The sequence below is a fragment of the Microcaecilia unicolor genome, chromosome 3 (genome assembly GCF_901765095.1).
Source record: "Microcaecilia unicolor chromosome 3, aMicUni1.1, whole genome shotgun sequence".
Classification (NCBI taxonomy): Eukaryota; Metazoa; Chordata; class Amphibia; order Gymnophiona; family Siphonopidae; genus Microcaecilia; species Microcaecilia unicolor.
The window spans coordinates 155,583,838-155,598,460 of record NC_044033.1 but is presented as its reverse complement, the minus strand read 5'-3'; the positions used below and the strand labels follow the sequence as shown (position 1 = coordinate 155,598,460).

Here is a 14,623-nt window from a genome sequence, read left to right as displayed (position 1 = left end):
TTTCTCTGCACCGGTGAGAGGACTGACATCTTGTCGACAGCAGTAGCCAGAGTGACAATAGCGTTGTATTGGAAACAAAAAACAGTCCCATCAATTACAAGATGACAAAACAAATTAAAGTATGTGTGTGAAATGGAAAGGCTCATAGCTGCACGAAAACACCGGACAAGTCAATGGCACTCAACATGGCAGTTCTTAGTAAATGCAGTTAACTAGAAAAAGAGAGAGAATGTAATTTATGAGTGTGAAGGACCAGAGAAAGCACTGGGGGGGGAGGGGGGAGAGAGGGGAGGGCGATAGGCAGGGAATGGGAGGTCACTTATAAAACATAATTAAAAAGTTGAAGTATATTCTGTATTTGATTATGCACAGCAAACTTAACTGTGTATTCTTTGTTATGTAACTGGCACATTGCTATGTGCAAATTTGTATTGCGAATGTGTTAGGTACGCTATGTTCAGAATTAACAATGTTCAATAAAGACTTCTTAAAAAAAAAAAAAAAAAAGATTTGTAGAAGTCTACAAATGCATCCCGGATCTCAGATTCTTGATCTGCTAGCCGCCCGGATGGGAGCTTTGTGTGAGAAACCGCCTGTTTCGCAGGCCTATTATGGATCAGTGTTGCCAACGATCTCCCAGCCTTATTTCCCCATCTATGCAGTTTACATTTGTATAGCTGAATAACACTCAGGGCCCGCTGGTTCAGAAATTCATTAGTTTGCTCTTTCAGCTCCTTATGCATTGTCTGAGTACCTGCCACACCTCTTGCCAGTGCTGTCCTAGCATCCTGTAGTCGCTTAAGCTAAATAATAAGCTCCCCGTCCCTTTTCTTACATGTATGGGCCGTGTACTCTATAATTTTTCCACTCATCACCACTTTCCCTGCCTCTCAGTACATGACAGGATTCACTGCACCTGGGTCATTATCTCTAAGGTAATTCCGCCACTCTTCCACCAAGAAAACCCTAAACTCAGGTTCTAAACATAACATAGGGTTCATACGCCAGCCAGCTGGAGCCCTTCTCCCCATGACCCCCAGATCTGCCCATACCATGCTGTGGTGCAACGCTACTTCCGCTTCTATGTCAGCCGAGTGGGCTACAGAAAAAAGAGAGGGGGATATCAATATGTAGTCCAACGTGGCCTGGACTTTATGAACGTGGAAATAAAATGTGTAAGCACAATCATCGGGATGAAGGACCCTCCATATGTCTATCAGACCCAATTCCTGTTGTAGGAAGCCTATCCCCCTTCCTTCTGTTCCTCTGGGTCTCATTTTCGGTGGGTAGAAGTCCACAAGAGGATCTGCAGTTATATTAAAATCTCCTCCCACCACTAATTGCTATTCTCCAAGTGATACCAGTGCTGCCAAAAGTGAAGAGAAGAATCTGAGTACACATTGGGCGTATAAACAGGACAGAAAGCTTCCTTGCGACCCTGCAAGATTCCTGCCCAAATAACAAATCTACCTTCTGGGTCTTGAACTAATTTATGCAAGTGGCATCCAGAGAATGGCTACACCTCTCTGTCGATTATTAAAGGAAGCGGACACAACCTCCCCTACCCTAATCTGCTTCAACTTAGCATTCTCCAATTGGGAAAGATGAGTCTCCTGCATCAGGAGAACATCTGTTTTCATGCGCTTACTGTAAGTCAATATTTTTGTGCGTTTTATGGGCGAGTGGATACAATCTACTTGTAGGGTGGCCACACGTAGACTACCCATTCAACCAATGAACCACCACAGTTATGCAGAACCTACACTCTAGAAAAACCCCCAGACATGGCGTCCCAGCTAGACCACCTCCAGGAGAAAACATGAACAATCGCATTCTCGTGCCCATCACTGTAAAATGAAGCTCAAATACAAGCTCAGTCAGCCTCAGCACCCACCCATTCCCCACAGCTGCTAACCACCCCTCCCAACTAACCAAAAGCATTCCCATGCTCAGAAATATCTTATCTCACACAAACAAGTTGTCCAACATTCCACAATTCCCACTACCTCCCTTCCCCATCCCCCAGGCTCTCATCACTACCCACATCAATTTTTTCACCCACACAACCACCAGCCACCTCTGCACAATCCCACTTCCCCCTGCACCCCAAGTATTCCACACCATGAAACCAGTCCCTCCCAAGGTGTACCCAAATACAAGAACTCCCTCCCTCTCCCCCCCTCACTGATGTATTATGTGCCCACCCCTCAAAAGGCATGCTTCACGAACAAACTGTGAAATACAAGTGGAAAAGAGGGCAGGCACAGAATAATCAGGTGTGTGTATTTAATTATTTATTTGGGTTTTGCTCACACCTTTTTCAGTAGTAGCTATATATATATATATATATATATATATATATATATATATATATATATATAAATATATCCTATATAACAATTCTCACCTCCAACAGGATGTGCTTGGGACCGTGCCTGCCGGAAGTGGTCTGCTAGGCAGGCAAGCAGTGACATCAGTGACAATTTGGCAAAGCAAAACAATCTGAGTGCTGGCCATTAGGACACAGGGTTGATAGGAGAGTTTTAAAAGACTGAAGGAACCGAAAGTGTTAAATGGGGGGGAGGGGGGAGTTCTGAACGACTGAAAGACATGCAAATTTGGGACAGGAAAACAATCTGAATGCTGGCCATTAGCACACAGGGTACATAAGAGAGTTTTAAAAGACTGAAGGAACCAAAAGTGTTCGGGGGGGGGGGGGGGGGGGGGCAAGTTCTGAATGAATGAAAGAAATGAAAATTTACGAGAGGAACACAATCTGAATGACGGGCATTTGGACACAGGGTAGATAGGACACTTTAAAAAAAAAAATGAAGGATGTGAAAGTATTACATCTTGGGGGAGGGGTGAGGAGGAAAGCGGTGGGGTATCCGGATACTGGGCATTACGGCCACGGGGGTACATAGACTTTTGAAAGCCTTAAGGAACCCAAAGTGTGGTAAGGAGAAGGAAAAGGAGGGGAGGGAACGGGGTGAGGGGCATTAGGAACAGGGGAGGGGGCCCTGTCTCACACACTCATTCTCACACACACACTGTCACACAGACAGTCTCACTCTGTCACACACCCGCACATTCACTCTGGCTCTCTCTCTCTCTCAAACATACAAGGAAAACCTTGCTAGTGCCCGTTTCATTCAGTCCTGAAACGGGCCTTTTTTACTAGTATATATATAAAATTCCACTGATAGGCTAAAGTTCTTAAATTGGTTGCAATTACCACTTATACAACATCCTAAACAACCGTTTCAATTAATTAACTATCTTTATTCAATAATAATCTCAAAAAATCACAGTGTTATTAACTTACAAGTTAAAACTTTTCATGCTCAAAACTCTCTCACTCAACTATCTCACACATACACCATACTCACATATTACTAAAATTAATATCAACAATTCTTTTCAAAAAGTATTTTCACCACATTTATAATCTTAAACACACAGTAGTTCTAAATCCTGTATGGTCGTAATTCCAAGGGACAAAGTTCAACCTCAAGTAATAATCTTCTGCTTGTTAACCCATGCAATCAGGTATAGTACGAACTAATCCATGTAGTCAAGAAGTATATTTTCAACGGGTACACCCCCAGACGATGCAAACTTCAAACATAATATGAATCACAAAGACAAAAAAACCCCAAAACAAAACCTTGCGGGTATCTGAGTCTGCCATATTCAGAAATTTAGAATATAGATTCCAGCGATGTTGGACCCCTTTTTTGAGTACTGTCTCCTGCCGCAGAATTAAAGTCGGTTATGCTCATACATTCCATACGTGGTAGTTAAATCATGAGGGTTCGCCACTGCTGTGTTGTGGGGTAAGTGTAGGACAACCAACCTGCCAAAATTGCTTGTTTAGTAACCATAATTATTTTGGACCCAAACTATGTAAATCCTCGGGGAGGTCGTGAGCTGAACTTCAAATGTCTGAATAATAGTGCAGGGTCATAGTGCCATCTGATCCGCCACATGCGCAATACTTGGCCAGTTACAGATTTCCAAAGAGTTGTACCGCCACAAGAACCGAACGTGGCCCATTGTGGCGCCTTCTGCTCTGCATTTTAAACATGATCCCCATGGGGATAACCCCATGTAAAACGCTCTGCATGGTGAGATGTATAAACGCAGAGCAAATTTGTATTGGAGCTCCCAATATGTTGTCAAAATTGAGGTGTGCCGGATCATAAGGACGTGCAATCTGAACTGTTCCAAGGTGAGTGTCATTGATAGGTCTTTCTGCCATAGTTCTAGCAGCCAGGCGTAATCCAGTTCTGGCAGTGTTTCTTGAATGTGGCGATGGTGAAATGCTAGGGAAATGCTTTGTTGTGCCTCCAGCGAATATGCAACCGACAGTTCTTTTTTTTTTTTTTTTTTGTTACATTTGTACCCCGCGTTTTCCCACTCATGACAGGCTCAATGCGGCTTACATGGGGCAATGGAGAGTTAAGTAACTTGCCCAGAGTCACAAGGAGCTGCCTGTGCCTGAAGTGGGAAGGACATTTTCTGTTAGGTCTTCACAAGGTAATGATTGGACATTGTGTCTCAATTGGTTGTAATGAAACTTATCCGACTGTGGCAGAGTAAATTCTAACTGGATATCTCGGAAACATTTCATATTCCCATCCGCCAGTAAGACGTGCAACAAGAATGTTATTCCTTTTCTCTGCCATCTGTGAAAAGCAGAGTATAACTGTCCTGGTGGAAAAGCTGGGTTATCACATATAGACAGGTAAGATGACACCTGAGGAGAAAAATGATGCAAACGACAAATCCATTTCCAGACTGCTCTAGCTGTGCTCATAATCATGGAAGACTGCAAACTTTTTGGCACTGGTCCCCCTGCTACATGTAGTTGACTACTCAAGTGAACCCCAGGGGAGAGTTGCAGTTCCAAGTGTGTGTTGGAGTAGTCCTGAGTTGAAACGGTGCCAATCGTTGATGTGCCGCATTCTGCTGGCGACAGCAAGATGCTTAAGATTAAGCAGTTCCAATCCTCCCTATTCCCCTGCGGTACACAGGCAGTTAATCGACAATCGGGCTCGTTTACCTTTCCATAAGAAACCTTGAATCAACTTATTTAATTTCTTTTCCTCACTCTGCTTTAGATACAGAGGAAACAATTGAAACCCATAAAGCCATTTAGGGACAATAAACATATTATACGTGGCTACATGCCCCAGTAAGGATATTGGCAGGGATTCCTATGCATCCAGTCTAACTTTTGTCTCCTGTAACAATCATTGAACGTTCAAATCATATAACTGTGCCAGGTCTGCTGGAACAATAACCCCCAAATATCTAATAAACCCCTGAGCCCATTGCAATGCAAAAACACCTCTCCAACTAGCTTGGGTCTCTGGCAATAATGACAGGGCACTGGATTTCGTCAAATTTAATAGGAACCCAGAGTGTTTCCCAAAATATTGCAGTTGCTCCAGTAAGTGGCCAAGGGAATGGGGCAGCCCAGTCAAAACCAACAATAAATCATCTGCATATGCCAAACGTTTGACACTCTGCCCTGCCAACCCCACTCCCTCCACCCCCTGGGACAATGCAAGGTGTCGGAGCAGAGGCTGTAAGGATAATATGAACAGTAATGGGGAAAGGGGGCACCCCTGCCTAGTATGTCGGGCAATAGGAAACTCCACATCCCTAATCCCATTGATTAGTAAACTAGCTCTGGGTTGGTGATACAAGACTTTTAGTGCATTCCTAAACCAGCCCTGAAATCCTATTTGTGACAATGATGTAAATAAGTAAGCCCAGTTTACCCTGTCAAAAGCTTTCTCTGCGTCCAGGCTCACAATTAAGGAAGAGTGGAGGAGTAGCCTAGTGGTTAGTGCAGTGGACTTTGATCCTGGGGAACTGAGTTTGATTCCCACTGCAGCTCCTTGTGACTCTGGGCAAGTCACTTAACCTTTCATTGCCCCTGGTACAAAATAAGTACCTGAATATATGTAAACTGCTTTGAATGTAGTTGCAAAAACCTCAGAAAGTTAGTATATCAAGCCCCATTTCCCTACAGTGGGCCGTTGCCAAAAGCAAGCGACGCACGTTATGAACTGATTGTCTTTGATGCACAAACCCTACCTGTTCAGGCCCTACAAGCCTGGCAGGCAAAGCGCCAACCCTTCCGCTAGCAGCTTTGATAGCAGTTTAATTTCTACGTTTAAAAATGAAATGGGCCTATATGATTCTGCCCGTTCTTTTGGCTTACCAGGCTTCGGAATCAATGATATCAATGCAGTTTTAGCGTGTAGGGGGAAATGGCCACCCTCTATCACCTCTGTGTAGTAATCCAACAAAGACACTAAAGCCTCCAAGGGCATAATCTTATAATATTCCCCTGTAAAGCCAATGGTGGCCATGGGCAGAGTGCATTTTTGCTTTTTAATAACTGCTTGCAACTCTGTCAGTGTAATGGGTGCGTTTAACTTGTTCAATTCATCAGAAGACAATACTGGCAAGCATGTTTCTGCCAAGTAAGTATGGATGCGTTCTGTTACTGTGAGTTCTGCAGTATTAAAACAGAGAAATAATTAGTAAATATTTGGGCTATCTTTCCTAAGTTATTTGTTAGGGTCCTATCCTTATCGTACAGGGATGCCACTGTACGCGAACCCCCCAACCTTTAATTACCCGAGCTAACGTTTGGCCGGGCCTATTGCCAAATCTGTGAAGCTTATATATTCAGTAAAAGGCGGACCTAGTCTCCACTTCATGCAATAATGTATTGAGGGCTATTTGTGTAGTCTGTAGATGTTCGTGTTGCTCTGGAAGGCCCTGCCACATGCGCCCACTTTGCCTTCCACAGCTGGGTCTCTAACTGTAGAATCCCAGCTGCAGTGTGTTTCCGACGTGCATGGATGTAAGCAATTATGTCCCTCTAAGAACTGCTTTAGAGGCCGACCAATATGTCAGAGGCTGCTGGAGATGTCCTACGTTATTTTTGGCATAGTCTGCCCATTTGTCTATGATGTATTTCCTAAAATGGGGGTCTGAGTATAGGTAAGAAGGATAGCGCCACCCATGCCCAGTTGTCCCATCTGAGGGCATTTGAACATCAACCCGTATTAAGGAGTGGTATGATATTTCTTCTGACCCAACAACTGTAAACAAGATCAATGGGAACCATGTACGATCTACTAAAATATAATCTAACCTCCCATGGGTCCCATTTGCTCTGGATCTGTGCATATAATCACGTTCTCCTGGGTGCTATGACCGCCACGCATCTATCAAATTTAAAGATCTGGCAAAGGAAATATAGGTCCCAGCTCGCTGGCCAGAATAATGTGGGTACTGGGGATTCGAGCAATCTATAGACAGGTCCAATACCAAATTAAGATCCCCCATCACCATTAACCGGGAAGTGTTTTGTTGCATGCATAGTTTTGCTAGGGATTGATAAAATTTTGGTTTCTAGTCATTCGGACGCTGTAATTTCCCATGTTCTACGTCTATTAGGCGTGTCTCCTGGAGGCAAGCTGTATCTGAGCCATGTCTCTTTAAAGCAGCAAGAATTTTGGAACGTTTTATGGGGGAATTTATTCCACCCACATTCCAGCTAACTACTCGAGAGGGCATAATAGGTGGTGATAAAGTACAGGACGCAGAAGCTTTCAATAAAGCCTAACCCTGGTCCTAAAGACCATGCACCTAGTTGATCTCATCGGAACAAGCATAATTTTCATTGCAGCCCCTTCTAAAGTTAGAGTAGTACCCAGTAAAGGGGGAAAACCCCCACAGCATTTGCATTCATATTCACATTACCACCAATTAAATTCCCTTTACTTCCCCACCTATCCCACTTCCCCCCCCCCCCCGTAACCCCTATCTCACAACCCAACTTGAACCCAATGGCGTTTACAAAGGAACCCTGAGAAAATGCTAGAGACCACCTTTAGTGCCAGGGGCCCTCGCCGCTCTTATAGCTGTGCTCTTATGCTCACAATCATTTATCCTCCATTATATGTGTTAAAATATTGGCTATTAATTTCTAGTCTGAGTCAATCAAACCTTTATCCAACAAAGCGGACCTAGCCTCTTGCTGTTTTGTATGTTTGCCAGCGACCTTGCATCGAGATCTTCAGTTGAGCTGGGTATTGAAGCATAAAACGAATGTCTTTTTTTATGAGCATTTGACATAATGAATGAAATTGACGACGCAGGTCCTGCACCATTGGGGAGAAGTCTCAGTCATCTTGGGCTCCCCGCCGCTGATTTTTGTTTTATCTTTCTTTGCTGTTTTCTGCGTCATGGGTGGTGGTGACTTTTCTAGGTATTTGTCCATGCAATAGAGCATCAAAGGGGTGAAACAAGAGCATATGCGAAATCCTTAATTGGAAAAATTATGTGTTTAAGCGGCGAGAGCCCTGAAGCTTCAGCAGAACGCTGCTTCCCCGCTCACAGCATCACGTGGGCCAAATAAGCAGATAATTAGAGTGAAGGGAAAGGAGCTGAGCTGCCAAGTGTCTTCTTAGGCTGTTGCCATCACTTGACCCCTAATCTATTTTCTAAAATAGATTAGGGGTCACGTGATGGCATCCGAGCACATGGATTACTGAGACTGAGTCAGCACGGCTTTTGTGTGGGGAAATCTTGCTGACCAATTTAATTCAATTCTTTGAAGGAGTAAACGAACATGTGGACAAAGGGGAGCCGGTTGATATTGTGTATCTGGATTTTCAAAAGGCGTTTGACAAGGTACCTCATGAAAGGCTACAGAGGAAATTGGAGGGTCATGGAATAGGAGGAAAAGTTCTATTGTGGATTAAAAACTGGTTGAAGGATAGGAAACAGAGAGTGGGGTTAAATGGGCAGTATTCAGAATGGACAAGGGTAGTTAGTGGGGTTACTCAGGGGTCTGTGCTAGGACCGCTGCTTTTTAATATATTTATAAATGATTTAGAGATGGAATAACTAGCGAGGTAATTAAATTTGCTGATGACACAAAGTTATTCAAAGGCGTTAACTCACGACAGGATTGTGAACAATTACAGAAGGACCTTACGAGACTGGGCGGCTAAATTACAGATGACGTTTAATGTGAGCAAATGCAAGGTGATGCATGTGGGAAGAAAGAACCCAAATTATAGCTACGTCATGCAAGGTTCTGCGTTAGGAGTTACGGACCAAGAAAGGGATCTGGGTGTCATCGTCGATAATACGCTAAAACCTTCTGCTCAGTGTGCTGCTGCGGCGGCTCGGAAAGCGAATAGAATGTTGGGTATTATTAGGAAAGGTATGGAAAACAGGTGTGAGGATGTTATAATGCCGTTATATCGCTCCATGGTGCGACCGCACCTTGAGTATTGTTTTCAATTCTGGTCGCCACACCTCAAGAAAGATATAGTGGAATTGGAAAAGGTGCAGCGAAGGGCGACTAAAATGATGATGATGGGACGACTTCCCTATGAAGAATGACTAAGGAGGCTAGGGCTTTTCAGCTTGGAGAAGAGACGGCTGAGGGGAGACATGATAGAGGTATATAAAATAATGAGTGGAGTGGAAGAGGATGAATGTGAAGCGTCTGTTCACGCTTTCCAAAAATACTAGGACTAGGGGGCATGCGATGAAACTACAGTGTAGCAAATTTAAAACAAATCAGAGAAAATGTTTCTTCACCCAACGTGTAATTAAACTCTGGAATTCATTGCCGGAGAACGTGGTGAAGGCGGTTAGCTTGGCAGAGTTTAAAAAGGGGTTAGACGGTTTCCTAAAGAACAAGTCCATAACCCGCTACTAAATGGACTTAGGAAAAATCCACAATTCCGGGAATAACATGTATAGAATGTTTGTATGTTTGGGAAGCTTGCCAGGTGCCCTTGGCCTGGATTGGCCGCTGTCGTGGACAGGATGCTGTGCTCGATGGACCCTTGGTCTTTTCCCAGTGAGGCTACTACTACTATTTAGCATTTCTATAGCGCTACAAGGCATACGCAGCGCTGCACAAACATAGAAGAAAGACAGTCCCTGCTCAAAGAGCTTACAATCTAATAGACAAAAAATAAATAAAGTAAGCAAATCAAATCAATTAATGTGAACGGGAAGGAAGAGAGGAGGGTAGGTGGAGGCAAGTGGTTACAAGTGATTACGAGTCAAAAGCAATGTTAAAGGGGTGGGCTTTCAGTCTAGATTTAAAGGTGGCCAAGGATGGGGCAAGACGTAGGGGCTCAGGAAGTTTATTCCAGGCGTAGGGTGCAGCAAGACAGAAGGCGCGAAGTCTGGAGTTGGCAGTAGTGGAGAAGGGAACAGATAAGAAGGATTTATCCATGGAGCGGAGTGCATGGGAAGGGGGTAGGGATGGACGAGTGTGGAGAGATACTGGGGAGCAGCAGAGTGAGTACATTTATAGGTTAGTAGAAGAAGTTTGAACAGGATGCGAAAACGGATAGGGAGCCAGTGAAGGGTCTTGAGGAGAGGGGTAGTATGAGTAAAGTGACCCTGGCGGAAGATGAGACGGGCAGCAGAGTTTTGAACTGACTGGAGAGGGGAGAGGTGAATAAGTGGGAGGCCAGCAAGAAGCAGATTGCAAGAGGCATCACTTATGTACTTATAATCTTGTTTATTTTCTAGCTGGTTACCTGCCTTCAACAGTTCTTAAAAGTGCATTCCATAAGTTCCTCCAGACCAGTCCAGATAGCTGCCCTTTCTTTTTTTGTTACATTTGTACCCCACGCTTTCCCACTCATGGCAGGCTCAATGCGGCTTGCATGGGGCAATGGAGGGTTAAGTGACTTGCCCAGAGTCACAAGGATCTGCCTGTGTCTGAAGTGGGAATCGAGCTCAGTTCCCCAGGACCAAAGTCCATGACCCTGACCACTAGGCCACTCTCTACCTTTATTTTGAAGTTTGCTCAAATAAAGAAATTGTCCTCTACATTCAAATAAAGAAACTGGCCTCTACACTCAAATCAAGAAATTGTTCTCTACACTCAAATCAAGAAATTATCCTCTACACTCAAATTCAAATCCTCCTTGTCTTGTGTTTCAATGTAGTTTTTTCTTATGATCAAAGGTATTAGAAAGAACAAACTATGCTTTTTCTGCACATGTGCACAGCTTTCTTATCAAAATGTTGAATTGCTAGGGCTGTGCATGGTCCTTGGAAAACACAGAATTGTGCTGTGATCTTATCTCTACTTGCTGGTCAATGGACTTAAAAACCTGTAAGTTCTAGACTAGTCTGGTGGGACTAAAGGAAAGAAAAATAGCAGGTAAGATCTAATTTCTCCATTTGTAAAGCTTATGTATTCAGATTGTTTAATATTCTTAAACCTGTTATGTGTGTTTAATGTAGTTTTGTATAATATGATATAAATTCATTCTCTTTCTAAAATGCAATTTTTTTAATATAAGTGGGCTTCAAGTGCCAAATTCTATTTTTTTTTTCATATTTCTGGTTTTATTTATACTATTCTGTTTGGAAGATTTTTAGCTTATTTTAACTTTCTTCTTTGTGGTTAGCACTTTTCTATGTTGGCAAAGTAATCCAAGTTACCTTAGCATTTCTTTTCATTAGTGGCAGCCAGCTTCAGTGAGATACTTATGTTGATGTGTCAGTGCCCATGTCAGTGGGCATTTTGGTGAATCAAGTGGCTAAGTTTATCATTGTGAATACCTATTTTGCATTTATAGGCCTGCTTCTCTCATTGTGTCCCCTTTCTCGTGTATATCTCTTTTCTTCCAATCTTTGTGGTTTGGCCTGTCAGTTTTAATAAGCTTCATCTGTGTTAGGCTTCCACTGTTGGTTGAAGTCAACTCTTATCAATCCTTTTGTGGCTCCTATGCCTCTGAGGTGCAGGCCAATGACATGTTTATGGAGTGGGGGCAGCCCAAGCCAATCTGCTGGCTGAGGCAGAGGTGATGCCCCCAGCCACGGTCTGGCATCTCCCCCTTTCCCTCCGCAACTCTTTTCCCTGTGTTTACCTTCTTTGTTTCTTTTCCAAAAGGCAGCAGTGGCAACGATTCCGATAGACTGCCCTGCTGCCTGCACTGGCCTCTTTGCTCTACTGCATCCTGCCTCTGAGAAAACAGGAAATTATGTCAAGAGGTGGGCCACAGTAGGAAGAAGAGGCCAATTCTGGCGGCAGGGCAGCCTATGGGAATCGCTGCCACTGCTGCCTTTTGGAAAAGAAAAAAAAGAAGGTAAACCCAGCTAGGGGGGAGATGCCGCTCCATGGAAAATGCCGTCTGAGGCTCCCGCCTCAATTAGCATAATGGTAGGACCACCACTGTTATGGAGGTCCTCACAGTTTTGGGAAACCTTGTTATAGGTTGAATCTGTCTTGCTAATCCAAACAGTTTTCTATGACATGCTAGATTAAATGTGTGATTATTTTTTGTTTAACTATTTTTTGAAAAATGTTCACATTCTGACATTTTGATAATTATCAGACTATATGCATTGCTGTTTTTTCTCTGTATAGAAGGCTAAGCTGGAAGCAAAATTGCATCAGACCACGGCAGCGGCAGCTGCAGCAGCATCAGCAGTCAGTCCCGTTCACAACTCTGTACCTTCTAATCCTGTGGCTGCACCAGGATTCTTTATTCATCCTTCTGACGTTATCCCACCCACTCCAAAGACAACACCACTGTTCATGACTCCACCTCTCACACCACCGAATGAATCACTTTCTGCTGTTCTCAGTGCAGAGCTGGCTCAACTTTTCCCAGGGTCTACCACAGATCCCCCACCAGTCAACCTTGCTGCTCATAACAAAAATGCAAATAAATCCAGAACGGTAATGACTTAATTTCTTTTCATAAAATGCATCAAACATTTGGGTCACGATGCTCAAAACTCCAGTGCTGTTCTGACTAGCCCCGTAAAAAATACTTCCGGATCAGCACAGAAGAAAAATGCCCTAATGCTCAATGCTAATGAGATGCAAATATAGGCACACTCATGATGTTGAGCATTAGGGAGTTTGGTGAAAGGATTGTTCATTGGCGTGGGAAGATTGTGCTTGTTGCATGCACTGAACAGTTCCGCGGTAAGCTCAGCTCCTGTGCACGTGTGCCTGGCAAAATCCGAATGTGAAGCACACATTGGCGTCTGTTTTCTGCAACCTAAACATAAGCTTTTAAAATTGTTTTTAGCTTGGGTGCTTATATTTGCATGTGGGAAACAGATGCCAATGTGTGTTTTCACTTTGAGAGTTTTTAATTTTTAGCACGAACGCTTTAAATTTAGATGCAGGAATCAAATGTCAGTGTTCTTTCACTTGGGTTTGTTGTTTCTCAAGACGAACGCGTAAGGGCTTGCACAGGCTTCCTTCTGCTTCCAAAAGCATTCAAAACCTGCAGATTTTGCAGAAAGATTCATGAGAATCGTGAGAAATTCTCTTCCTACTCCCTAACGCCTGCTCAGACCTGGCGTTATTTTTTGCAGCGATAAGGTGTTTTTGTTTTGAGCGCTCTTTTCTGAGCATTGGGGAGGAATACAAAATGAGCTCATTTAAAATGAGCTTAACTACATTAGCATGCTACTTGCATTGTTCGCATGCTCGTTAGTTCCTGTGCTCTGAGCCTCTGAACATTCTGCGCAAGTAAATGAGGGTGCTAGTACGACACTAATGGCCTAGTGCCAGCATTTACTTTTGAGCATCGGGGCCTAGGAGTGTATACAAATTAAGACTTAAGAGGGTAGAATGCAGATTGATCTCTAGGAGCTTAGTAGCTATGTGCTTGTCAGTTTGCCAAGGTTATTTGACTGTTTAATCACAAAGTATTAAAACGTAGCTTAAAATGTTACAGCAATATAATAGTTCAAGTACTGTACACAGATTATAAACTGGACATCTGATATTTGATTAAATTCATGTTAAACTTAGTATTCTTTTGTGAAAAACAATGGACCACAAAGGATGTTCATGCAGTTCAACTTTTTTTTTTTTTTTTAAATAACTGATCACGTTAAACAGTATTTATTTTGAATACATTTTCTACATTTCTTTTCCAGAATCCTCTGGGGTCCGGTCTTGCTCTTGCGATTTCTCATGCTTCTCATTTTCTTCAACCTCCACCCCACCAATCCATCATTATAGAAAGAATGCACTCAGGTGAGAATTGGCAGGTTATGAATGTGTCATTTCTGTATACCAAGTTTAACAATCCCTCCAGTGTTACAGGAAATGTGCTGTGTCTTGGTCTCTCTCCCCAGACCACAGACCATTGAGCCTGACTGCGCTTTATCATCAAACTGGAGACAGGAAACCAGAGTCAGCTCTGCTGCAATGTGATTTTAGTTTCTTTGATCTCCAGAGTAGGGCTGTACTTGTAAATTACATTAAGAGGGCAGATTGGAAGTGAAGAAGGTACCGTGTTTCCCCGACAATAAGACATCCCCTGAAAGTAAGACCTAGTAGAGGTTTTGCTGAATTGCTACATATAAGGCCTCCCCCGAAAGTAAGACCTAGCTCCAAATTGTATCTTCCGCTTCCCGCCCCCGGCATTGGCACCCCGTATCCATGATGTGACCTTTCCTCGCCTTTTCTGCTGTCGCTGCAACTTAAAAAGGTTTAAATGCCGGGCGGCCACTGCAGGAAGGTCATGGAGCTGAGAGGGCGGCAGCGGAAAAGGCGTGAGCAAGATGGAGGCTG

The 14,623-nt window shown here is 43.5% G+C and overlaps 1 protein-coding gene across 1 annotated transcript in view; it reads left to right on the top strand.

Moving 5' to 3' along the window:
• The window catches only part of BIRC6 (baculoviral IAP repeat containing 6), a 965,314-nt gene that overhangs the window by 303,948 nt on the left and 646,743 nt on the right, over nucleotides 1-14,623 (top strand). The window contains 2 exon segments of the mRNA XM_030196513.1: nucleotides 12,449-12,763; nucleotides 13,984-14,083. Of these exon segments, the coding sequence (XP_030052373.1) occupies nucleotides 12,449-12,763; nucleotides 13,984-14,083 (415 nt within the window).